We start from the raw sequence: 27,875 nt of genomic DNA, 5'->3' as shown, positions 1-27,875 counted from the left end.
ACTAAGGAACTTGTTACCGAGTTTGTCAATTCTAATGAACAACTCGGAGACATTCTGACCAAATCTCTAAGGGGGCCTAGGATTCAATTTATATGTTCCAAGCTTGGTGCATATGATCTATATGCTCCAGCTTGAGGGGGAGTGTTGAAATATATTGTATTGTTTTAACTAGCTTTTTGGTTTTGGGCTTTTTAGAAGCCTTATTTACGTTGCTCCATAGTCCCTTAAATAGGGCACTATGTGTAATAGAATTACAGCACAGTAATAATATTCTTACTTCTCAGTTAACTCTCCAAACTTTTACAGAGACATCAAAACTGAGTTCGTTAACTCAAATAATCAGTTAGCAGATATTTTCACTAAGTCTTTAAGGGAATTTCGAATTGATTATATTTGTAACAAGCTTGGTACATACAATTTGTATGCACCAGCTTGACGAAGAGTGTTAGATATATTAGATTATTAGATATCTTAGATAGATATCTTATCTTTATCTTTTATCTTTAGTTAGTTTGTTATTATTAGTACAATATGTGTATATTCAATACAAAGGGAGATTAATCTCATACATAGTTTTTTATTATATTGAACATGAACAATAGAGTCAATAAATAAAAAATTTTGCTAAGATAGGCTCTAAGCTCGGATACCATGATAAGAAGTGGAATTTAAACTTAACTCAACTTTACAAAACTAGTTTTTAAGGTGAGGTTTGCACGTACTTAAATAATGTAAATTGGCCTTATAACTAGTTGATGTAGGACTTCCAACAATGATGGATGAAATCCATGGACGTGAAGCACACCCATTAGCTAAAGGGATCCACTCATATTTATAGCCAGGACTACTATGATACTTTTTCTTCTGAGGCTAAGATCAACGTTGTTTGTCTTTTCCTTTACTATAGTTCCCATCCGCCAGTGGCTTCTTCACTTGCTTCACATTGAAAAATGTCTTTCTTCATGGTGTTATAGAGGAGAAAATTATCGAAAAGCAACCTTATGGATTTGTTGCTTATGATAAGTCTAGTTCAATTTGTAAATTACATAAGTCTCTCTTTAAAGATTGTTGTATGAGAATAAAGGAAATAATCAACTCTTTGGGTATTATCATGTATATTGGGCTAACATGAGATCTTGCACAAGATATTGTGTTTTCCTTGGGGGGAATCTTATACCTTAAAAAAGTAAGAAACATAGTGTTTTTGCTTGATCTAGTGCAAAAGTTGAACATAGACCTATAGCCCCCAGTTGCATATAAACTTGTGGGGATTAAACAACTCCTTCAAGAGTTAAATTTTGTGAAAATGAGGAAATGAAGTTGTATTTTAATAATTAAGCAACTCTTCATAATGCATGCAATCTAGTGTTTTGTAAGAGAACTAAGCATATAGAGATTAATTGCCATTTTATTAGAGAGAAGTTGTTCTCAATGAATAGTTTGCCAATTCTAATGAACAACTTGCAGACATTTTGGGTTCTCCTCTTTGATTCAACTTTTATGTTCGAAGTTGGAGCATATAGCTTGGTGCATACGACCTATTATTATTATTTTGTATAAATCCAGCCTTAGGGTTAGGATTTAAGGTAAGTGCCTTGCCTTATATGTATACACCAATGAAAAGCACAATTTTAGCTTGAACACACTCAATTTCTCCATCCTATTATTCAAGCTGAACAAATCAAGATTCCAAAACAGCTAAAATGATTGATACCTAACACTTGAGGTGCAAAGTTTTCAACTGTATTAACCAAGAGGAGAACCCAAAATGAACAGACATAGCAAGTTAAACCTTAGAAGATTAGAGAGCTCTGAGTTATCCCATGACCTGGCTGGTATAGTAATTGAACATATCAATATTCTAAAACTAATGAAAACACTAATACCTGACACTTGAGATGCCAAATTTCCAACTAAGTTTTGACTATTCAAAATAAAAATGGAAGCACGTGACTTGCCAAGTTTGAATTATTCCATATATTTTGTTAAGTAATACTAGCATAAAGTTTTTCAACTTACAAAGCCATTACATAAAATATAAGATTTAATATCATGAAACAAAAAGATGTTTTGGTAACACCATACTAATTACAAAATACATAGTGTTTCTTTCTACACTCCACAATTTTCTTGTGGCACATCCCTTGCATTTCGGAACATGAGTTTTGTACATTCTGCAAAGTTGTTCCAGAGCACAAGGTATTCTGGAATACTGTGGGAGGTGTTCAAGAAATTGTAGGGTGCAAAAAGTTGGAACCCAAAATACATGTATAACTTGAAATCACCTGTGAATCCCTGATGAGTCCATGCAAATAAACATAAGAAAATGGAACCGTTCCCGTAAATTCAATCCCCATCATCACCATTCTTGCGACCCAAAAGAACAATATATCATGCCTGTCAATATGTAATAAGTAGTATCACTTTATAGAACTACCCAATGAAATAAATAGAGAAATAGACCATAGATTTAATTATGATTTTAGTCCTTAAAATTTGGAGTAACTTTGTTTTGGTCCAAAATCTATAAAAGGTTTTAGTCCCAAAAAATTGAAAAAAAAATAAAAAATTTAATCCCTGGTGCTACAAACAATTTATTATCCTTAAATGTTACATCTTAAAAACCTTATTTTAGTCTTCCAAATATAGTATTAAGGGACTAAACCATATTTTTTCAAATTTTAAGGAGCTAGAAAAGATTCTTTAAAGTTTTTGGAAGCAAAATCATAATTAATGCAAATTTCTAAGACTAAAAACACAACTAAATATGAAATGAACTAGAGTAAATCATTAGACACAAGGCTGCAATTAGAAATTTCATACAAGCACGAGACACTTGCGTAAGTGGAGGATTGTTACGATTAAAATATCCTCAATATCTCCTTAGTAATTAGGAGAACAATATCTTACCAATCTTCCTCTTCATTTCAGCATACTTTTATTTCCTTATTTAGAGAATTTGATTGCTACAAGGTGATGAGAATGTAAGGGGTGTGTTTCTTATTAATAAAATAATTCTTTACTCTTTTATTTAGATCAAGTTGGTATTTGAGCTCCTGATCTTGAGATCTATATTTCCACTTCCATATCAACATCCACCACCACAACGTCCATTGCTTGCCATTATTGCCTTTATTTGTCAATGGTGGACCAGAAAGGTGTGCCCAAACCAATGATGACGACACTGGCAATCGCACATCAATGGAATCATTACAAGCTGTCTTGCACCACTACTAGTATCAACTTGTGTAGCCCATAGGTGTAGATCCTACAAGGATCAAATTCGTGACCTTCGTCTCAAGATCAAATATTTGAGATGATATTCATTCCTTTAGATCCTAATGATCATCCAAATGTAATAGGCCCTTACCAATTTGATGGCCATAAAAATTTGTGGTGGAGTTAGTACATTTAGAGGATTTGAAAGGACAGCCATGATAAGAGTACATTTATGCTGGAGGGATAAGGGCAAATGACTCTCATTTTGTCAATATGGATAATGAGGATTTAGTGATCATGACCTAGATGTGGCATTCTTTGTTTCCTAAGATAAGTAGAAACTATATGATATTCCTCTACTAAAGATATACGGATGACTTAAATAACACTTTTTCCTTGAAGAAGGATCTTAGTACTTGCTATGACATTGAGAGCAGGGCGTTCAATACTGACATGGTTCCCTCAGTATCAGAATATCACAACATTATGAATAGCTTGAGAATCAAACTAGATCAATGTCAAAATTTGAAGATGTGCAAAACATGCGGTTGCACATCTTTATGAGCATTGCAACACCTATATTATATGTAAAGTCTACTTAGCTAGCTTTTCCAAAAGCACTTTTAAGAGAAGAAAAATGAATAAACTTCTCCATAAGCAAAAATCAAGATCTTACTCAAGATTGGAAACCAAACTGTAGATCATAAATCAAGAGATAGTACCAATAGTAAGATCCTTAAAAATTTACGGAATTCATACATGCACACAATCATTATATTGCACTAGAAACTCATAACAGAGTAAAATTGGTAATGGGGTATGCGGGGTTAAGTAATTGGACTTGGAAGCAATAAAAAGTTGTTCTTAGGTTTTAGCTTATAAAACTGCATCACGCAACCCAAAGCGAGAAAACCACCACAAGGAATTTTGCTCCCACACAAGTTGCAATCTACAATGGCAATCTGATGCCATCCATTAAAAATATGTCTTTGATGCAATGCAAGATGGGACGGGAATATTAGATATATAGTGTTTTATGTTAACTAAGGAAACGTAGACTTTTGCTATTGTTTGATATTGGTAGTCATTGTTAATATTTGTTTTAACAATATCTTCTATTTACTATATTTATGTTTGGTTTCATATATATTTGTATCATTCTTCATTATAAATATATTAACATATGTGTGTTTTAGACACAAGGGAGATTAATCTTATATCTAATTTTACTATATTCAATAAAATTCAAAGTAAACACCACAGTTGAGGGAAAATTTAGTGACACTTAGGACATTTTTAGTAATAGATGGACCAAGCAGTAAGTTGTGAAGATATAAAGAAAAATTTGAGTTGGTAGGATCGCTAAAACATGTAGAATTAGAACCAAGAACATTCAAACCGTCATTGTTGCCAATGTAAATTTGATCAAGACCATTAAAATGCTTGAACTATTAAATATTTTGAGAATCTCCAATAACATGGAAGGAGGCTCTAGAATCAGGGATTCAAGTAGTAGTAGAAGGGTCTGGGGTGGATGAATTGGCTAGCATAGTAGTGGGCACATTGGAGGCAGGAGAAATAGCAGAAGTGACAAAAAAAGGGGATTGAGATGAAGGAGTGAAGAATGTGGTAGAGATGTGCAGAGGTTGATTGATGGTCGGATCATGGAGACCCAAAGATTCAATGGATTGAAAAGATGAATCAGAACAAAAAACACATACATTAGTAGTGTGACCATATTTGAGGCAAATCTAACATTGAAAGTTAGCAAAACAACCACCACCACCATGGCCACAAGAACTACGGGCACCATCACATACAGAAAAGTGACTGCAGTTTCCGCTAGAGTTGTATGTTGTCGCTGAAACCTGGAAGATTGTGGATGTTAAGAAGTGGACAAGTAATGTAGTAGGAAAAAGGTTTTTCTGGTATTGATTGGTGTGACTCATGAGCAAGAAGGAGAGCCTCCACCTCGGTGATCGAGGTTTTCAAACAGAAGATGCACATTTTATTACCTTAAAATTAGATTGTGTATAAGTTAAAAATCATTTTTAGAGTAATTAAAATTGCATAATGCATAAATACTTCACCCAAGATAGCATTTATTGCAGAATAGCTTGTTTCCAGGCTAAGTTATATCATCATTATATTTTCCAGAGGGTAACACACTTTGATCTGCATTTTTTCTGAGTGAAGTAAAACCTTTATCAGCACTAAGAATCAGAAGTACATACCCAGTTTCAAGCATTGTGGTAGGATAGAATCGCTTAAAATCCTCTGCACATGTAGCTGGCCATCCAAGGGTACTAAAAGGCCAAAGTGCGCTGATAAAAGATGAGTTTATAGTTAGCCCAAACAACTGACAGAAATCACAAGAAATTTAACACGTCCAGTAAATCAGGTTTCACAACTGAAAATGGCCACATCAGGTTTAAGATTTGCCCAAAAATAATTTTTGAAATAATTTCATCAAACGATTTGAGCAACTACACAATTAGCCTACACATGATAGTTCAGAAAATTGAAACTCAGGGAAGAAACGCTAGGTAAAATGCTTCAAAGAAGACCGGTGAATGCCTAAACCAAAAATCCTTCCAAAAAGAAACAGAGCATTTGTTTTCATTCACCCCTTTCAAAGTTCACATTCCCATTAGCAGAAAAAAGAATACATAATTCTAGAACAACTTTATCCTGAAAGGAAAAATTTAAAAGACATGAAGAACGATTTAATAATACACAAACATGAAAAAAATAAGAGTTTTCAAATAGATGGAAGTATATTTGGAATAAGTAAAGAAAATAAGAGGAAATAAAAGATGCAGAGATGCCCAGTCCCTCAACATGGATATCTCGAAACACCATTAAAAGCATTACTGAAATTACTAAAGAGGAAATAGGGAACACCACTCTTTGAAATTTGTTATATGGAGAAAAGAGGAAATGGGGGGGATCTTATGGAGAATTTGGAAATAGAAATGGAAGTCCATGGTGTCAAGCTCTAACTTTGGGACAGTATTTTGCTCTCTTCTTTCCTGTGCCTTTTATCTTATCTGCACTCCCTATTTCTGTTCTTTGTCTTCTTTCTTATCAGAAAAGTACAAGGAAAATTGCCATTTACAAAGAAGAAATGAGGAAAGAGAGGACTCCGTAGACTTCAATTATCTGTAATTGGTGAGGCAATATAATAAAATCCAATGCATGTGAGGGTAGGCAGCATAAAAAGCATAAATATGGGGCACAAAAAAGAACAAAGAGGAAAACAAAAAAGAAATGAGTGAATCTATCTACCAAGTACAGGACACATGTTTAGCAGCATAAACAAAAAATGTCATGCCATACACTCAATCCCCATACATTATACTGTGCTAAATGGATGCCTAAATACATTTATAAACACTGGATAGATACAATACAGTATTCTCATTTCCACTATGTACAAAAAGAAAGTCATGCAGATGCATCTAAAAATGAAATAGATATATGAAATAAACTACCTAGAAAACCAAGTATCAAGAACATCAGGATCTTGATATATCTCTACATCCTTCCCATATTTCTTGCGAGCTTTCTCAAGTGCTTCCTTAGCATTTCTAGCAACTATATACTCCTCTTCATTGTCTTTTCCAGCAATGTACCATACAGGTATCCTATGTCCCCACCATAGTTGTCTGCTAATACACCAATCCTTAATATTGGAGAGCCAATGGTTGTAAATCTGCCATGACCATAATTACTCTGTATTATTTTTTTGTTCAGAAACAATTAATAACTAGAAAAAATACACAGGGAAGAGGGTAAGGTACAATCTAAACTGTAAAGCCAAAATGAAAGAGATACACGAGAGGGAATGAGGCTACACATAAATCTGTGTGGCTGGTTCAGGATTGAAGAAAACCACTATTGTCATGGCTAGATCTTGGTTTAGATATAAGTGTCATGAAAAGATAAGGATCTGTACACGGGCTGAGCACTGTAGCTGGAGGTACCACTTGATGGCAAAAAAACCATTGGGTTATGCAATTTGATCAGCCTGTAGCTTCCACCAGAACTTCTGGATCATGATCTTCATGTGACGATCATTAGAACAAATAACATGTTGCACATTGCGACATGTGTTCTGATAAAACTAGCACATAGACTGCCCAGCCCATGTGATTAGATGTCTGTACCAAATTCTCACACTGATGAATTTCAGGGAAGGAGGAAGCATACTTAGTCTTATGTATCAAGGACTATTTCTAAAACTCCACCAAATCAAAGTGCATCTTATCTTGTTTGAATCCAAGTGAGTTTGGCTCTTTGGCGGAACTGTAAGATTTTGAACACCAATTAATGGAATAACCTAACTGACCTATCCATGAAATCTCTATTGGAGAGTAAATTACGATTAGGAACCAAATTTCTTGGAAAAGAGGAAGTAATAGAAGCTTTTTACTGCATAAAATGAGAGGAATAACAAATAGGAGCACCATCTCCTCCAAGAATTCTTTCTTGTAGTCCTAATAACACCACCTCTGATTTCCTTTCTCTTGTTTATATCATAGATAGGGCAAGGTGAGCTGCAAATTAGTGGATTACACTTTTAGCTTTTTTTTGTTGGAAGTATCGCATCGACCGGTGATAAGACCAATTTAGAATATATAAATAGGTGGAAACCTCACTTTATAAACCTGTTTTGTAGGGTTGAGTTAAACCTAAAGTCTACTTCTTAACATGTTATCAGAGTTAGGTTAAAGCCTATCCTAGTGAGATTTGTGTTTGTTGGACATATCATTCCATCCGTTATCGGATCACCCATTAATGGCTAGTTTCATGCTCAAGATGTATATACATCGACATGAGGATTGCATCACACATATATATTACAATCTAACCTTATTCCTAGTTCATGTGGAATCCCAACACCACTCACATCAAGGAATGAACATCTCGAGGGTGAAAAAACCCAATAAATGAGATTAGTAGAAAAACTTAATTATCTCTCACACATAAGACCATATATTGTTTATGCAATTAGTGTAGTAAGTCAATTTATGCATGATCTAGGAGAAAGACACATGCAAACAATTGAAAAAATTCTTCAATAGTTGAAGTCAACCCTAGGAAAAGGGTTATTCTTTAGGAAAGGAGACATGTTGACCCTAAAGATCTATAGTCATGCAAATTATGCAAGTTAAATTGTTGACAAAAAATCTACATCTAGGTACTACATTTTTCTTGGACAATGTCTAGTGACTTCGAGAAGCAAAAACCTAGACAAGGCATCTTGTTCTGGTGTAGAAGATCATATATTATACTAAGAAATGAGTTTAAGCTTAAATCATTATCACAAAATCAGCTTGTAAGCTGAGATTTGTCCGCACTTTTATATTCTAAATTGAACTTATCTCTAGTTGATGTGGGATATCAAACACACCCAATTCATGCCAACGCATGAATATTTTGTGTGAGACTAAATATTCATGAGTAATCTAGCAGTAGCTTGATAGCAGGTGGCACAATAGGCTCAACAAAATTCACTAAAATAGACTGTGATACTAACCTAAAAACTAAAGAATTATTTTATTGATATCAATCACACCAATTATATTCTCATCATCTCAATTGTAGTAACCAAAACCTTTAAAGAAAGGAAATATGCTGAAATAAATAGCAAGATTATGAAGATATTGTTTCCTAATTACTATGAAGATATTGTTTCCTAATTACTATGAAGATATTGAGAATATTTTTTATCCTAATAATTTGCTATTTACAACAGGAAGATTTTATTTATTCCATAGTTTATCCTTATTATTAGAGGATATCAAGTCTCCTCTGTTTAATATATTGTTTTTGTTTTCTCAATATAAATAAAGCACTCATACTGTCTACAAAAGCACATAATTTCAGCCCAATGTATCCCTCTTTTCTATAGTTTAACATCCAAAACAATGAATCAGCTAACCTTCTCAAATCTTTCAGGAATTATAGTCAATTCTCTTTTCTCAACTGCTTGAAGTGCTTTCTCAGCTAGAGGCTCCATACTCACAAACCACTGCTTGCTAACAAGTGGCTCTATCACCTGATTCAACAATTAAAAAAGTTCACAGTTAGAAAACTTTAACAATAAACAAATCAAAGAGATAACATAATGCAAGTTATCAACTAAGAGCATGCTTTCTTACTTCTCCACCGCGCTGAGATCTTGGAACTCGTAACATGTGGGGTTCCTTTTTCACAGCTAATCCTGTCTCCTCAAGCTCTGCCCATAGTTTTTTCCGACCATCAAAACGATCAAGGCCACTAGTATTATAAATATGATTTTCATGTTAGTCAAAACAACTTATGATAAACAATAACTTTAGCAAAATAGTTCTAGGAATACCTGTACAACCCAGTAACATCATTTAGTGTTCCATCCTTATTCATCACATTAAGTATCGGAAGACCAAGCTTTCGAGCTAGCAAATAGTCATCATGGTCATGTCCTGGGCTAATTTTCAACACTCCAGTTCCAAAATCTTTATCAACAAGCTGGGACACATAATATCAGTCAATATAGATTAATAATGACCAGGATTTCACATTAGTATAGTCCCTGAAATATTGTTGGTTGCAAAATCATTTGTGCCAAAAGAAGCCATATTCAGAAATATTAAATTTGTAACGAGGACATATTATTGAAAGAAATACCAGTTAGAATTAAGAAAATAGCTATTAAAACATTGGGTATTATCAGTTTGCGGTTGTACTAGTTGTATTAGAACAAACAATAATCAAGCATTAAAAAAATAATTTAAAATTACTTTGATTGAACAAATTGCAACTTCTATACCTTGTTAGCAATGATAGGAACATGACGACCAAATGTCTGAGGTACAATTGCCATCATACCAATAAACTTGGAATATCGATCATCCTGCAGTTTAGTGCAAACTACAAGATTTTAGGATTGGCAACGACAAAATCAGAAACATTACATTCTGATGCAAGTTGTACAAAGAAATTTAGATTATAAGTGAAGGCATTGAATATACTTCTTTTTTCAATATATAAAAAATTAAAATTCCATGATTTCAATTAATTCATTCATTAAATGGGAGAATTGGAATTTAATATATCCAATTAGAATATCGGCATGAAGTTCATGCATCACATAAAATGCATTCAGTGTTGATATGTATTTAGTGTATCAATCAATTCAATAATCATTTATTATTCTATTTCGAAAACTGGTAAGAGTTCATTTCACAACACTTGAACTCAGTCCCTAAAATCCATCAAAAATCTCCCGGGAGCTTACTCTCTCGAGCATCCATTCTCCTGAACAATTATCAAACTAAGATGGTTAAAAGTAATTCCAATATAAAATTCTATTTCTTATTGAGGGCATGGAAATATGAATAGTCAACTTTGTTCCACCAATGAACACAACATAATTTACTGCTCGTGTTTAACTAGATTCAACCCTACGAGGAAAAGAAATCTATCTACCTCTGGATTAACTGCTAGTGCCACATCACCAAATAAAGTCTCTGGTCTTGTTGTAGCCACAGTCAAGAAGTCACTCCTACAAAAAGAGTAATCTCTAAACCATCAATGAAAGGTGCATCCACAGAGTATGAAATTAAAAGAAAACAGAAAGATGATGATACCAGCTTTCTGTCATCACTGAAATAGGCATTGAAGATTAAATATTTCTAACTCATATGTTCTGGTCTGATGATCAATAAACATTTCACACACAAGCAGATATACGTAAAAGTTAAGGTACATTTTTGTGTGCCAATAATCTGAATTCTTCAAGCAAAATGAAGAAATAAAAGAATGACTTAAATGCTGATAGGAAACTGTTCTCAATGATTCCCTTAAGGTCTATATACCTAGGGTTTTAGGCAAATACCTTGCCTCTTCTTTGTATCCTATAAATACATCAGTAAAAGCGTAACAATGTAAGAAAAATATACACTACTTTTTCATCTCATTTATTCAAGTGAAGGTAATTCAAATAAGTTCCTAAACAATCGTTGTTGGAAAGGACTGTAAAGGCGAAGACAAAATAACATATACTCCAGAAATTGAATTTGAACAAATTAAGAACAATTCATCATTCGCAAAGTGCAATTCACTATGGCCAAGCCCAATTGAACAAATGAATTAAGAACTGAGAATAATTCACCGTTCCCAAAGTGCAATTCATTGTCACCCAGCCCAATGAGAACCACAAAAAATTTAGATTTTTCAAAACAAGAGAGCAATGAGAACAAGATTGCAAGAGAAAAAAGATGACAATAAGAACTGGAACCAAAGAAGTAAAAAAAAATTATCAACCGGCCAGAATGTCACCAAAGGGTCACAAGTTTAGAGAGGAAACAAGTAAAAAATGATAATGAAAAACTTTGAAGGCATTTTCCACAAGCTCTAACCCATTTTTTACCTAAAATAACCTCCAAAAATGCCCTTGTAAAGTTAATATTTGAAGCCCTTCTCAGGATTTGGGAAACCATAAAAACTGTACAGCAGCGACAGTGAACTGTCAGAAATTGTAGCAGTGCATAGGTGTCAAGTGGCTACAGTAGCATGTTATTGCCAACTCTATTACATTTGAATAAAAACCTTATGAAAAGATGAACTTTCTTTTATAAAACATATACATACATACATACATACATACATACATATATATATATATATATATATATATATATATGATTTAATTTGAGATAATATCTTTAGAATCTTCTTAATTAAAGGAAATAGATATATATTCTTTTATTTTATTTTATTTTCCTAGTTTCCCTATTTTCCTTTTTAGGAGAATTAGATTATTACAAATAGAGGGTATCAGAATGTATTTTTTATGATTGAGAATAATAAATCAGTCTTATTTTTCAACTTGGTATCAGAGCCATGGTTGGAGGCTATCCTAGCGATATTTCTTGTTTCTTGGACATTTCTCTTCCACCCTATACAAGCCGGTTTTGTGGGATTGAGTTAGGCTTAAAACCCATTTTCTAATATGGTATCAGAGCTTGTCTGATCCACTTCCGCTGTCTTTGCTATCCGTCGGCGGCTCCTAAAAGTCTCTTCTTCAACCAATGCCTTTGTGCTTCATTGGGCTGCAATTGCCCCATCTAAGCTTTTAGACTTCTGTCTTTTTCAGCCTAGATTAGGCAGCCTAGATTAAGCTTGTAGTGTGCATGGTCTGACATTTCTCCAACATCACCAACACGATTGTCTTTTTTATAACAGCTACACAAAGATGTGCTACCATAATCTGGAATAGGATTCGAACCCATTCCCTTTCGTACCAGTAGCTGAAACTGGTATTTTAAGTGATGCCCACATTCTCATTGGCTCTAATGCGCACTATGTTTCCATCAACAAGCTTGTTCAGACTTTGGCCCAGAATGGGGTCTCTCCTCTAATGCCCAATAGTTGGCATCTTCACTGGCTTTCAATCATTTAATGTGCACTGTGTTTGTTGTTCTCTCCGTTGTGCACCGCTGCTCTCCGTCATCGACCACAGCCAGCCACCGTTTGCCATCAGCCACCGTCGCACTTTCGTCCGATGACCAGCGATTCTGGACCGCCTCCTTGAGCGACAGCCAATCTTGTCGGACTCAGGACCAGACTCCGCTCAACGCGCTTCCACGCGCCACCTTTCTTCAGCTGGTCTCAAGTGCGTGTTTGTCATGCACCGCCTTCTCAACGTCGGCATCAAACCACGTTGTTGCCAGTTGTCTCGCCGGAGCTTCCTCTCTCTGTTCTAACCCTCCATAGCAGCCATTACTATCATCTTCGTTGTCTTCACAACATCTCCGTCTTCTCGCCGCACGCTTCCGCATCACCGGACCTCCCTCTCGTTTCTGTGTTCTGGTTTGGTGTGTCTGGTTACTGCATTCTGGTTTCTATCACCACCAATGGGTTCTTCTTCCCTTTATTGTGCGGCAATGATTGGTCCTCCTTATCGTCGTGTATGCCGCTTGTGCCGCCGAATGCACCAACACCTATGACCAAGACCCGTTTCATCATTTTCTTCCTTCTCCATTATGAAGGGTTCTCTACTTCCACCAATGGTTTTCGCCTCACGTTTCATGACCAAGACCTTTCCTCCCCCTATCACCATTGGGTTCTCACTTCTTTTCTGTTTCTCAAGCAACAGTGCTTCGCTGTGCTGCTACCACAGTCGGGGTCGGCACAGTCAACTGTTGGTGCCGACACAGTCAACCGTCGGTGTAGTCAGTCACCATCACCGCAGTCAATTGTTGTAACCTCTGCAGTTTGTCGCTGCCGCCTCAATAAGTTGCCGCATTTTCTTTGGACAAGATTAAAAGTGCCTCGTGAAGTACACTAGTCATCATTCTCGCTATTTGTCGTGAGGGAAGATATTTTTCAGCCCCTGCAGAGAACTTTCTTCTTGGGCTAGAGTTTAGCCCGTACTTCTTGTGATACAGTGTTAAGTATCACCATTTAGGATTAGTCCAACAGAGAACTTTGGACCTCCAACTTGTCGTTGGCCTTTTGATGCCATCATAAGTCCCAATCTTTGCTGTTTTTTGGTTTATGCCAATGCTTTCTTATAATAGCTCACTAAGAGTTGTTCTTTGAGACCGCTCGCTGAATTGACTCTTTTGAAGTTATGGGATTCAGATTTGTACCTCGTACGGATCGATTCTCACTAGTTCTTCCACCTTCACATTCTGTGATTCAGTTGTGAGGAGGAGAAAGTTCCAACCGTTGTAGGGTAGTGTAGTCCCTGCAGGTCTGTTGTTGTTAGCCTCTGAAGAACAGTTGTTTCCTGAAGGCCTCCCATATGTTTAGGGCAGTTAAGTCCCTAAACGTTTGTTGCTACTCAGGGCAATGAAGTCCCTGAAGGTTTGTTGTTGTTTAGGGTGGTTAAGTCCCTACAAGTTTGTGACTGTTAGCCTATGAAGGCCTCCCATATGTCACTCATGGAAATCAAGTTCTTGAAGCTTTGTTGTTGTTCGCCACTATTGATGACAATCTAGTCCCTGCAGTTTGTTGTGATTCACCACTACAGGCCTTCATCCATTCTTACAGTTTGTTGCTGCAAGTCATCATCCATTGTTAATGGAAATCTCTCGTCCATTGTTGTTAGTTTCATGGTGCTAGTTCGCTCTTGTCCATTGTTGTCCAAGTTGAAGTTTCATGGTGCAAGTTCACTGTTGTCCATTGTTGTCCATTATTCTCCATATGATGTTGAGTTGTCTCTTGGGCTACACTTGTTTGTGTGTGCAATTTGGTTTATTGACATTATCTCTAATTGATTTTGTCTATTCCAAGCTTGGTTCATACAATCTTGTATGATCCAGCTTGAGGGGGAGTTTGTAATTTGAGATAATATCTTTAGAATCTTCCTAATTAGAGAAAATAGATATATAATCTTTTATTTTATTTTATTTTCCTAGTTTCCTTATTTTCCTTTTTAGGATAATTAGATTATTACAAATAAAAGGTATCAAAATGTATTTTTTATGATTGAGAATAATAAATCAATCTTATTTTTCAACTATATATATATATATATATATATATATATATATATATATATATATATATAACATTGAATAATTAGTAGAAGCATCCATAACGTACCTTCCAGCAACGCGATACTTGATATAATATAGATATCCAGACTCTTCTGAATATTCAACTTCCTAACCATAAAAGCAAAGGTTCAATCTGAACATTCAAAAACCAATTAAGTAGTAACTAACAATAGTACAATACAATCCAAATGAAAAGTTATTTACCAAGTCCGAAACAGCAGTTTGTAGAGTAGGTGACCAGTTTACCATATATGAACCTGCAGCAAACAGATACTTCAGATATTTGTATAATACACCTCTAGATAACATGTAAAGTATTAATATAACCTGTACCTGCATACAAAATTTAACTTTAAACAGGTACCGAAGTCACTTTAAAAACCAGAGTTAACATCATTACCAGAAAAGAGTAAAGTCAAGTTCCTTTGAGAATAGAAAAAGGAAGTTTAATATTGAGGCAGTCGATTCTAAAAGTATTGGAATACTTTTAGCATAATTTACAGCACCCTCTTTATCATATCCAGTGGAGCAAATTATACTTTATGCCTATGAAATCCCTCTTGTACATAGCAGATTATTAGGTTAAAAAATATTATCAATATCTCCATAATAATTAGGAAAAAATACCATCAGACTCTTCCTATTTTATTTCAGTCTATGAAATCTCAGCATATTTTTATTTCCTTTCCCAAAGGTTTTGATTATAATAAATAGAGATCATGAGAATATACTTGGTGTATCTTAAATATATTATCTTTATCTTTTATCTTTATTAGTTAGTTTGTTGTTATTTCTTATTTGTATTTTGGGCTTAACCCATATTTCTTCTATTATAAATAGAGAACCCTAACACAAGGGAGTTTTCACTATATTCAACTTGGTATCAGAGCGAGTCAATCCCGTTCTAGTTTCTGTCTCGCATCTGTCCGGTGTTGTTGTCCGCCACTGTCTGCTGCCGGTTGCAACCTACCGGCCGCCGCCGCCGGCGGCCACCGTCTCCGGCCGTCTAAATAATGTTGATCAGGTAGCCTGCCAAGAGCACCTAGATAATGTTGGAGGAGCGATGATGAGTGGACTACGAGAGTCTGCTCGTATCATTGACATAGTGAGCAATGGAAATGATTATATTGTTGAAGTGGAGGCATGGGAAGCTGCACGGGAACAGTTAGACACCGAAAAGGATGAAGTAAGGGATATAATAAAGTGACTTGAGGCAGTGAGGTTGGCAGAATCTTCCCTTGCTAAGTCTATTTATGCAATGCTGGAAGTTGATAGAATCCAGGAAGAATGGAAGACATTGGAGGAGGATTTGCCACCACCCAAGCCTCCAGACTAAATTGGAGGAAGAGGAGCGTTACATCAAATAACAGTTTCCTGACTTCAACCTTGAGGACAGGGTTGATTTTGAGGGGTAGGTAATGTTAGGAATAAAAGAGGGAATTAACATAATACCGAATGGTAAGGCAAGGGGGAAGCTAGGCCGAACGGAGTAAGAGAGGAGAAGCTAGGCCAAACGATGTAAGAGAGAAGTTAGGCCGAACAATGTAAGAGAAGAGAAGTATGGACTGAACGGTATCCAGCAGGGAGGAGGGAAGTAGAGGTCGAGTGGTATAAAGAAACTAATACCGAACGGTAGATAGAAGGGAGGATGTGATCAAAGGCCGAACGGTGTATACTCTATTATCGAACGGTATTTAGTAGAAGCAGATTACGTTAGCAGAAATAGTCTTCCTATAAATAGTCTTCTTGTAACTCTATTCAGGAGGTTATTATCTTTTGAGTAAAGAGTAGGAATATTTGCCAGTGGAGGAAGATAGGCTTTCTTAGGAGAGATTACACTTGTAATTTTCTATACTTTACAGAATCAATAATACATACTTACATACTTTCATTTCTATTGTTCGAGTGTTTGAGTGAGAAGAGAGCGTAGATTTAGGTTACTCGTATAGAGTAACCTAACAATTAGACACACAATACATTCAACAAATATACATTTCTATAAGGAAAAAAGGGAACTTTTAAAAGAAGTTAGTTAATTGAGATTGTAGAAAAAACTTTACCATGTAGTTCAAATTTTGGTAAGTATTTATATTCAATTATGGAAATAAGTAGAATTTTTCCATCAAATTATTTAAAAGAAAACATATTTTGATTCTAAAATAACTAAGTAGACATTAATTTGGTTCAAATAAGTTAACGTGACAATAACTTAGCTAATTATTAAAAAATATAAATTGGGTTCCATAAACACTGAAGGTTGACAGGTAAATCGGAAAGGACTCCTAATATACATTTAAAAGGAAGGCAAGTAAATAGGAAAGGGATAGATCGTGCTACATGATATTGACGACCCTCACCGTTCATATCCCTAGAATAAAGAGTTTATTAATAAATGACATTACTCTATCAAACTCACCAACACAGACAATTATTTCTTAAAAGTAAGCTAAATCAAACAAACACCAGAACAAAAAGTGTAAATGAAATATATACTATGTTGTAACTTCATTTTATACCTTGATAAATCAAACCTTTTTCATGAAGTCTAACAAATGCCTCAACTACAGCTTCTGCACAAATTATAAGGTGAGGTATCAGTATATATTATGGCATGAAGAAAAAAATGATAAAAGCAGATAAATATTTGGCTCTACATCAGTGATAAAAATCAGATAAATTTAATAAGACACAGAAAAATAATAAGAATTGCACTAAATAAAAGCAGTTATCAAAATTTAAATTAGGACCAACCATCCATATTTGTATGTTAGATACCATAAGTTTTCTAAAATGTGCTTATAGACTTTTCTTAGCAAGAGTTTTAACAAGTAGAAAACTGTCTTACGACTTAGCTGTTCATCAAGTGTAAAGTGCTCTCTAGACCAATCACAAGAAGCACCAAGTCTCTTGATCTGGTTTGTGATAGTTCCACCATATCTGAATGAAGAAAATATTATGAGATTGAGAAGGATGGAGAGAGAGAATAAAAATATATCATATCAATATTTTACTGATAATAAGTTAATCAAAGGCAATATCTATTTCTACATGTTATAATTTAAGGTAGAATAATTCATCTTATTATGCTCAGAATACAATCTATATATACAATCTATATATACAAGGCTAGAAAGATATTTTAGGAAGTATAATAATAGCTCCTAGATTACCAGATCCCTATGATGCAGGGATATTCCCATCATATACTGTAATTATAATTTGCTAAATAAGGAAACAGTAAAACACAAATCCTGATAAAAATAATAGAGCTAGTAAAACAGATTTTAACACTCCTCCTCAAGCTAGTGAATAGGTATTTTCCATTCCCAACATGGAAACAATACTCTCAAAATTGTTTTTCAACCCCTTTGTTACAATATCTGCAAGGTTGCCCTGTGAAGAGACATAAGGAGTGCAGATCAGACCACTGTTTAACTTTTCTTCGATAAAGTGTCTATTAATCTCAATATGCTTAGTTCCATCATGCTACATTGGATTATGAGCTATGCTAATACAGATTTGTTATCACAATAAAGTTTCATCGGTTCAACTGATTTTATTCTTAAGTCATCCAAGATGATCACTAACCAAAGTAGTTCACATATCCCCTGTGCCATTGTCCTAAACTCTGCTTCAGCATTGGATCTGGCTAACACATTTTGCTTTTTACTCTTCCAAGTCACAAGATTCCCTTCAGTGCGATGTCTCGTAGTTGATCTTCTATCCACAATTGACCCTGCATAGTCTGCATTTTTATATGCTTCCAGACTTATATTCCCATTTCATTCAAACAAAATTCCCCTGCCTGGGGTGCCTGTCAAATATTATACAATTCTTAGTGCAGCTTGTAAGTGAACCTCCTTTGGTTGGTGCATGAACTGGCTAACTAGACTCATAGAGAATGCAACATCAGGTCTGTGAGATAAATATATCAGCCTGCCAACTAGTCTTTAATACATTTCCTTGTCAACAATAGTACCTTCTTCTGCATTTCCCAATTTCAGGTTTGGATCGATTGGTGTATGTCCAGGCGTGCATGTTGTCTTACCAATTTCTTTCAACAAATCAGTAATGTATTTCTATTGAGAGATGATTATTCCCTTTTTAGAATGGGCCACTTCAATTCCCAAAAAATACTTCAATATTCCAAAGGTCTTCATTAAATTCTTGGCCAGATGTTGGCCAAACAATTGTTGCTCCTCATCATCATCACTTGTCACTATAATATCATCCATATAAGCCAGTAATATTGTCACTCCCCTTGACTTAGAGTGGAGGAATTCCACCATATCTAGGGGGCAATTCCATGTAAATCTCCTCTTCAATTTCTCCATGGAGTAGAGGAAGGCATTTTTAAAATCAAATTGTTGCAAGTTCCACCCATAATTAGTTGTTAGAGATAACATCACCCTAACTATATTCATTTTTGCAACTGAAGCAAATGTTTCCATGTAATCCACTCCATAGGTTTGAGCAAATCCCTTAACTACTAACCTTGCTTTGTACCTCTCAATGGATCCATCAGCCTTGTATTTTATAATATATACCCACTTGCACCCTACTGGTTTCTTTCCATGTGGGAGAGGAACCAAATCCCAGGTACTACTCTTTTCTAATGCTTCCATTTCCACATCCATAGCTTTTTCCATTTTTTATCACTCAATGCCTCAGATAAAGAGGTAGGTGTGGTTGTAGTGTTTAGGCTTGTGAAGAAGGCTTTATGGGTAGGTGAGAAGCTTTTAAAGGATAGGTAATTGGCTAGAGGGTACAGGGGCTTGGTGATACATTTCCTAGTCTCTTTTCTAAGGGCAATTGGAATATCCAGGTCCTCGTAAAGAGGTGTTGAACTAGATTCAGGTTCCTGTACATTTGGAAAATCAGAGGTTGATTCAGAGTATATTAGAGGATTAAGGGTAGTTACCTCAAGTAATGTTGGATTGGATTGTTAGACATGGACAGATTCTAGAATGGCCTTTGTCTTTCTTGTATAAACCAGGTTTTTTCCCAAATCTTAATCAGTCACATCTTGAGTGGATTTAGTGGGTTCCTTCTCAGTTGCCACACTTTTAGTCCCTATTTTTGGTCCTAAACATAAGTCAGGGAGCATAAGAAAATCATCTTCACTTCTAGTAGTCTCCCCTTGAAGATGATCTTGGTTGAAGTAAATTTTGCGCTTAAAAAATGTGACATCTCTCAACACAAAGAATTTTTGGAATGGTGGGTGATAGCATTTATATCACTTTTGTGTTGATGAGTATCCTATGAAAACACATTTTAAGGCTCTAGGATCAAGTTTACCTCTATCACCATTGTGGGCATGGACAAATGAGACACACCCAAATATTCTTGGAACAAGGTGGTTGGATGTAGACACTTAGGATAAAAAGAGGACAAAACCTCCATAGGGCTCTTGGAAGCTAGAATACTCAAAGGTAGTCTATTAATTAGGTAACTGGCAGTGAGAACTGTCTCCCCCCAAAACCCTTTAGGAACTTTATGTTGAAAAACTAGAGCCTGAGTTTGGTCTAAAAGGTGCCCGTTTTTCCTCTCAACAATTCCATTTTGTTGAGATGTTTTGACAGAGGAGGACTCATGTATGATACCTTCTTTTTTACAAAAGGAAATAAGTCCATGATTAAAGTAATCTTTGGCATTATCGAATCTGATCCACTTAATGCTAACACCAAACTGATTTTTTTATCATGGAGAAAAAATTTTGAACCACATAGCTGACTTCGGATTTTTCTTTTTAGTAAGAAAACCCATGGGACACGAATACAATCATCTATAAAGGTAAGAAACCAACAAGCACCAAAAATATTTGGGACAGTTGAGGGACACTATACATTAGTATGAATTAAATGGCAGGGACACACTTTAGAATTAAGAGTTGCCACTTCTAATTTGCTAAAAAGGGAAAGGAATAACGATTTTATAACCCTAAAGAAAGGATGTCCAAGGCGACAGTGATGTAGGAAGACCTTCTCCTAGTTGGTCTTTATTGAATCACAGAAAAAAAAGGTGTTATTTTCTAGGTCTAGTGGCAGATTTGGATGGACCAAGTAATACAAGTCATTCCATTGTCTAGCATGTCCAATAGTCCTCCCCAAGTACTTGTTCTGTAGAATACAAACTGTCATAAAAAATAACATTACACGAGAGATCTTGTATGAGTTTTTTTATGGAAATCAAATTGACAGATAATTTAGGAATATGAAGGAATTTTTAAGGTTTATGGAAGGGCTTATTTGGGCTTCTCCTTGACCTGTGAAGGGCAAGGTTGCATACAGTGGCCCTCCCCTGTATCTTCAAATAAATAATGAGGAGCTTTGTGGCACCATATGATAATTTTTTATTGGAATAGTTGTTGAACTACTATTTGAGACATGGTTAAGAAACCAAAAAAAGTTATACAAGTATTTCAAAAATAACCCAGATCCTGTCTCCTCAAAGAAAAGACCTTTATCCACCCTTAGGCTCTAACCAACTAACTATAATGTCCCTTTTTTCCTATTACTTCCTTACCTTTTATGACCATCCAACCCCCTGAATATTCCCTCAAACAGGGCTAGCAAATTGCCAGCTTATCTACATGTTTAAGAAGAGCCTCTTACAAACACAACAATCTGCCAGCTCATCTCAAATGTTTGACAAAATCATATCTAAAAATTCTCTTAATAAAATAAGGGTCTACAATCAAGATTTTGAGTTCTAGATCTTATTAAGATAGGAAAAGATAAACAAGAGAAATTCAAATAAATGAAGAGATATGATTATCCTAGTTAGTGATCCATATCACTTTCCTATAAGACTATATTATTACAAAAGTGGAACTAGGATATTAGAGCAAATCATAGTTTAGACATTAAATATAGAGATATGGTAATTGTTTAAAGTCTCACGTCGACTAGAGATATAGTCAATTGACAATATATATGTAAGTGCAAACCTCACCTTACAAGCTGGTTTTGTGGGGTTGAGTTAGGCTTAAAGTTCACTTCTTAACATGGTATCAGAGTCATGGTTTAGTGTCTATCCTAGCGAAATTTGATGTTTGTTGGGTCTATTTTTCCATCCGTTGTCAGGTCACTATCGGACCACCCATTAATGTCTAGTCCCACACTTGAGATATATATACCATGGCATGAAGGGGTGTGTTTAAAATTTCATATCGACTATAGATAAGGCAAATTCACAATATATATGTGGATGCAAACCTCACCTTACAAGCTGGTTTTGTGAGATTAAGTTAGGTTTAAAGTCCATTTCTTAACAATAATCAAAAGATTCTTTTTAGATCAGATTCTTATCTATTGACATTTATCCTTTTACATAGTTCATACATCAAAGGTTTTTCCAATTTTCCAAATTCTAATATATTGTGATAGGAAATGATGAGATTTGCTCCCTTCTTTGATATGGGCAATTCATTGGTTGGCTCCACAAAAGCAAAAAATGCAGATGGAAGAAAAGCAAGCAAGGATATGAAGATATACTTCTCTTTCCACTGCCAAACCCTTTTTGTGAATTCATCTCTATTCATTTCAGTCCTTTTTATTCCTTCGGAAGCAAGCATTCTTTCAACAACCAACTGGAAGAAAGAAAACAAAATTGAGTGGGAAACTAAGATATTCAACTAAATAACATAAGAAAAACAAGAACGGGGTATAAAATTCTATCTGGCAATATAAAATTGTGTAGTTAGAGACTACAATATAAAACTGTGTAGTAAGAGACTACAATATAAAACTGTGTAGTAAGAGACTGCAAAACAATCGAATGTTGAATGACATAATGGTCAAGGTGGACCTTAGAAAGAATAGAAGGCGTTTAAAAATTAAAGAAAAAAAGGTGAAGAAGAAATTCATATAGACAAAGATATCCTACAATAAATCTGGCCACAACTCACAAAATCCAACAATAGCAAAAATAAATCAGTTTCAACATTGCACATTTTATAGGTCTCTTTTCTTCAATAAAATCGTTGATAACAAGAGCATAAGATAAGGAAAAGGAATCCAATAAAAAAATAAACCCAAGCAGATATACTAGGGAACTTATCAAACTATCATAGTCATGTACATCCATTAGAAGGCTCATTAAAATTTTATCTCATTATAAACAGAACAGAATTAATTTTCCTTAATAATTGTAGTAAAAGAGCAGCACCCTTACTGACTCTTGTGGGTTGTAGTTCAGTTAGTTACAGAGTTGTCACCTGAAAATTGTTCAATTAGTTGCTTTTCTGCTCACGTAGTTACACAGCTGTCACTGTGACATCATCCCCAAGTGTCTTCTCTGACTGTTCTGTAAATATGTGAATTCATTTGATTGATAACAGTAGTTTTTTTATCTTTTCAACTCCCTTCCTACAAAAGCTTTTCTTCCCTTTTCCTACTAAAAGTTGTAGAATTTAAGAAGGGGCCCATTATTTTCATTTAAACACCCAGTATATACAATTTAGAACTAATTCACAACCACAACAAGTCATCACTAAAAACATCCTGCCAAAGCCCTAAAGCCAATTCACTAGAACACATCCAAACTATATGGAAAACTAACTATCTTCAGCAAACTCCCTAAAACATCTTCAAAATCTATTGAAAATAATGGTCAGAGTCAGGCCTAGAAAGAAAAAACATGTCTTACATCTTATGAGCTACTGCTATATAGATAGATAGATAGATAGATAGAGGGACAAACAAACAAAGAGAGAAGTAAAATGAATAACAAAAACCAGCAAAACAATTAACAAACCTGAGTTGCAATTCCAGCATGATCAGTCCCCGGAAGCCAAAGCGTTGGCTTTCCCTTCATGCGGTTGTACCTAATCATAATATCCTGCATGGATATATGGATAAGCATGATAAGAAAAACATAAATGTATTACACACATAAAACGTAAAATGTTTACAGATCACCCACAACTCAGTCTCACTTAACAATTCGAGACATAAAAAGGGAAGAAATAACAGTTTCTTTTTTTTTTCTATTTGATATTAAACACCCTAAACACACAAACAACAAAGCAACCAACCAAAAAAATATATGGCTTAAAAATATTGAATGAGTTCAATCGGAAATTCATTGTTATAATTACCGTATTACATCATAGAAAAAAGATTAAACCTTAAGAACCAAAATACAGAAAAATACGCTTAATTGCATTTTTGTTTGTCATAGTCTACAGAAATAACATGCATGGACTAGAAATCAAATGAAAAATTAAAACCTCAAGTGTCACAAACATGGCATGGCCCATGTGCAGAGAACCAGTAACATTAGGTGGCGGCATCGGTATCACAAAAGGATCACTTCCCCTGTCAAAGTTCGGCCTAAAATACCCTTGAGACTCCCACCTAGCATCCAATAATCACAATAAAAAACATAGTTCAAAACAAAAACATTCAAAAATACGAGAAGTTGTGGTGCACTTTGAGATTCAATCACAGGCCAAATAAACTAGAAAAACGCATACTCTTCAAACTTTGAACCCTTACAACTTAAAAGCCAACATAAAACAAGGGAAACCAAGAATGAAATTACTAAGACTCCAAAATGCACCAAAACATCCAGAACCAAATTTTGTATCAATACAAAACATCAAGGGATAAAAACTAAACAATTTTAAAGCACAAATTTATAGCTCAGAAAGTTTTTCCGCGGCAGAAATAACATCCAAATAACTTTTTGTTTTGCCAAAACAGCATATCACTGATTTCAAAAGCATACTACCAATTGTATATGCGTTCTTCCGAAGCAAAGTCGAAGGACTTGGCAATCTCCGGAGATTTAAAGACACCGTTTTCTTGTTCTGGCGCAACAGCTGAAACACAACAAAGAAACGAATTTCACTATGTTAAACTTAACCACGTTAAACCAATCCATCTTCGTTGTAATGCGAGAAAAGATAGAGTTATATAGAAGTAACAACCGAAGAGATAGTGCAGTTGGAAAGAGAAGGAGGAATTAGGTGAAGAGAACCTGAAAGGTTACGAGGAGTGCGAGAGAGAGGAATGCGACGACCATGAGGGAAGAAGATAAGAGAGTTGCGAGAAGAGAAGGGACCGAAGAGGCGAGAAGAAAAGGGACAAAAGAGACGAGAAGAAGAAGAGCAATAAGAAGCTGATAGAGAGAGCATCATGGACATGGTTGACGGCCTCACTCACAGCAGCAACAGAAGAACCATTTGGCTAAGCAGTACAAGTGGATATGATGAAGAGAGGAAATGCCAAACCTCGCGGGATCAATAAATGGTACTATTATTTTTATATTTTTTACTTATATTTTATATCACTATTTAACTTTTTAATCCTTTCTTTTTTTACAAATATAAAAATTAACATTTTTTAATAATTAAAATAATATTTTAAAAGTGAGTTGTCAACTGTATATTTAATATTAAAAATGACATGATTCACAAAAGCTTATGTTTATTCGGTTCTCATGGCCCTTATTAAATTTCAGAAAAAAGAAATTCCGCCGTTGATAGTTGCTATGGCTAATTTAAAATAATAGTCTTTTATTTTCATTAAAAGCCCTTTTATCTAGTAATACTAATGAATGGGTCTTACTCCAAGCTATCCATTAAAAAAATTAAATATGTTTTTAATTTCTGTATTTTGAAGCGGTTTTGGTTTTAGTCTCTCTTTCAAAGTAATGTACATTTTAGTCCTTTATCTTAAAGAAACTTTGGTTTTAGTCCTCCACTAACACCGTTAAATATCTCTTGAGCTGGCTAACGTCTTTGTCCATGTGGGATGACAGCTTTGCTTTGTAAAGATAAACACAACTTGAATTACTCTTCAAAAAAAAATTACAAATCACGAATACAATCTTTAACGTAATAAATAAGGCATTTATTCTCACTTATTGCCCAATTTCTACATCTATAAAATAGTCTCCCTTTGTTCTTCAATGTAGTTGCCTTCAACAACAACAATTTTTCCCCACAATCACAGTTTTTTTGAAGTTAAGTGAGAGGATCCACATGTTTGGGACATTCCAGAACCTATGCTCCTTGGTGTGCAACCTCATTTATCAGCTTCCATTTCCCTTCAACAGTGATTAAGAAAGAAAATCAAGTTCGACTAGTCCCAAAAAAACCCTATATCCCCAAATCCATCCATCTATTCACACGAAAACAAAGAGGAAAATGAACTTACGTGCCTAACTACACCAATGCCCAAGAAGGTGATATCCAAGCTTCAACCTTCTTTCGACCTGAAATGATTATCTCGTCTTTGCTCAAAGCCTTCAGACCACACTTTGCAATGAACCTAATAAAGCAAACTTTACCAATGTTGGATTAACTTTGCATTTAAAATGTTAGAACACGTGACAAACGTTACAAAGCAAAACTGTAAACACACGTGGACAGAGACGTTAGCCAGCTCAGGAGATTTTTAACGGTGTTAGTTTTGGAGGACTAAAATCAAAGTTTTTGTAAAATGGAGGACTAAAATGTACCTTATTTTGAAAGAGAGACTAAAACCAAAACTGCTTCAAAGTATAGGGACTAAAAACATATTTAACAAAAAAAAAATGATAAAGCTTGAGCTTTTAGTAGAGATATCAAATTGACTCATGATTTAAGGTTCAAATTGATTCATGATTTATGGGTCACTTCTAATTTATTTTTAAAAAACATTTCTTTCAAAAAGATTTTTTAAGTGAAAGAAAAAAGCTTTAATTTTACATTTTTTTAATGGGTTTTGGTAATTTTTAAACTGAGATGATGGTATAAAACTTTAATTAACTCTTAAAAACAATGTCATTTATTTACATATATAAAATTATAAATTTTATTACATAATTTAATATAGTGTAATTTTATTATATTTAAACCAAAAAGTTTATATCATACTTATTATTATTTATTTAATAAAATATATAATATATAATTTAATAGAATGACTATAATTTACTTGTTTATTTTATCAATTTGTTAAAGAAAAAAAATTTATAACATTTAATAAAGCAATATGTAGTACAATGTGATAAAGTTTCAAACATAACATAAGAAATATAAAATCTAGTCAAGATGTTAAAATATTTGATTAATTTTAATAAAATTCACACTAAAACTTTTTATAATTACTAAGTATATATTTATTATATATATATATATATATTATTAAAGAAAAATAAATAATTGATAGAATTTGAGTATAAATTTAAGTCACATATTAATTAAAAAAAAGAAAAAAATAAATAACATATAATAAAAAATCTATAAACTTATTATTCATACATTCATTATTAGATGTTGTATTTAGTTTTTAGTCATATCTAAATGAATTTTTCGTACAATAAAATTAAATTATTATCTTATATATTTTAAAAATACTTTTTTGTTAGTTAAGGGATCTATAGCTTTGCAGTCTACATTGGTATAAGGGATTACAATAAAATTAAATTATTATCTTATATATTTTAAAAATACTTTTTTTTTAGTTAAGGGATCTATAGCTTTGAAGTCTACATTGGTGTAAGGGATTGGTGGAATGCATTTTTTCATAGAGGTCAATATTGCATAAATTAATTGTACTACTCTCAAGTTCTTTTTTTTAGTTGTTATCGAAGACCTTCCTCCTACAAATCCATTTGTTATTTTGTTAAAGGTTTCATTTGCAGTAGGTCTAAAATTTAGATGATATTGACATTGTCCAGTGGTATCTACGTTGGGAGGCATGTTGGCCTTCCTTGGAGTGGACAAAAGGTAAGTGTGCAAGGCCTCAAGAGGGCTATAATATTCTGGCAACTTACAGGAAATGTTGACTTTACTCGCACACTTTTTGGAAAAACTTTTCAAAAGGTCACTTATCCTTACATTACTCTAGGCTAAGCACGCTTAACCATGGAGTTCTTATGGGTTAGGCTACCGAAAAGCAAATTCATTTTGTTGATATAAGTAGCCAAATCAATTCCTTTAAGCTATCCTTCAATTGTATAGTCTCATACCTATCAAATTAATACTACTTTTCAAGGCAACTTCAGTATTGCCTAGTAGTATTCAAGAAAGTAGATATAGCTAAAGTAACCCTAAGTCGTCTCCCAACGAACACGGAATTGCTTTCGAATATCTGAAACTTATGAATG

The 27,875-nt window shown here is 34.4% G+C and overlaps 1 protein-coding gene across 3 annotated transcripts in view; it reads right to left on the bottom strand.

Annotated features, from left to right (window-relative positions):
- The window catches only part of LOC106770321 (valine--tRNA ligase, chloroplastic/mitochondrial 2), a 46,426-nt gene extending 21,416 nt beyond the window's left edge, over positions 1–25,010 (bottom strand). The window contains exons 1-17 of one of the 3 annotated variants that reach the window (XM_014656136.2): positions 24,759–25,009; positions 24,510–24,600; positions 24,007–24,133; positions 23,532–23,615; positions 22,271–22,365; positions 17,620–17,711; positions 17,291–17,344; positions 14,979–15,031; positions 14,821–14,882; positions 10,696–10,771; positions 10,037–10,120; positions 9,587–9,735; positions 9,387–9,504; positions 9,167–9,283; positions 6,714–6,934; positions 5,454–5,543; positions 2,286–2,397 (exon numbers count right to left, since the gene is read on the bottom strand). In XM_014656136.2, coding sequence (XP_014511622.1) covers positions 2,286–2,397; positions 5,454–5,543; positions 6,714–6,934; positions 9,167–9,283; positions 9,387–9,504; positions 9,587–9,735; positions 10,037–10,120; positions 10,696–10,771; positions 14,821–14,882; positions 14,979–15,031; positions 17,291–17,344; positions 17,620–17,711; positions 22,271–22,365; positions 23,532–23,615; positions 24,007–24,133; positions 24,510–24,600; positions 24,759–24,924 — 1,791 coding nt within the window. In that variant the 5' untranslated portion in view covers positions 24,925–25,009. Of the gene's footprint in view, positions 1–2,285; positions 2,398–5,453; positions 5,544–6,713; positions 6,935–9,166; positions 9,284–9,386; positions 9,505–9,586; positions 9,736–10,036; positions 10,121–10,695; positions 10,772–14,820; positions 14,883–14,978; positions 15,032–17,290; positions 17,345–17,619; positions 17,712–22,270; positions 22,366–22,992; positions 23,012–23,531; positions 23,616–24,006; positions 24,134–24,509; positions 24,601–24,758 lie in introns of those variants that run through there. The other 2 variants (XM_022785449.1, XM_022785456.1) reach the window with 2 other exon arrangements.
- Between the last annotated feature and the right edge of the window lie 2,865 nt (positions 25,011–27,875).

This window comes from Vigna radiata, chromosome 1, assembly GCF_000741045.1.
Source record: "Vigna radiata var. radiata cultivar VC1973A chromosome 1, Vradiata_ver6, whole genome shotgun sequence".
NCBI lineage: Eukaryota > Viridiplantae > Streptophyta > Magnoliopsida > Fabales > Fabaceae > Vigna > Vigna radiata.
Note: the sequence above shows the minus strand (reverse complement) of the source record. Positions and strands in the feature narration are given on the sequence as shown.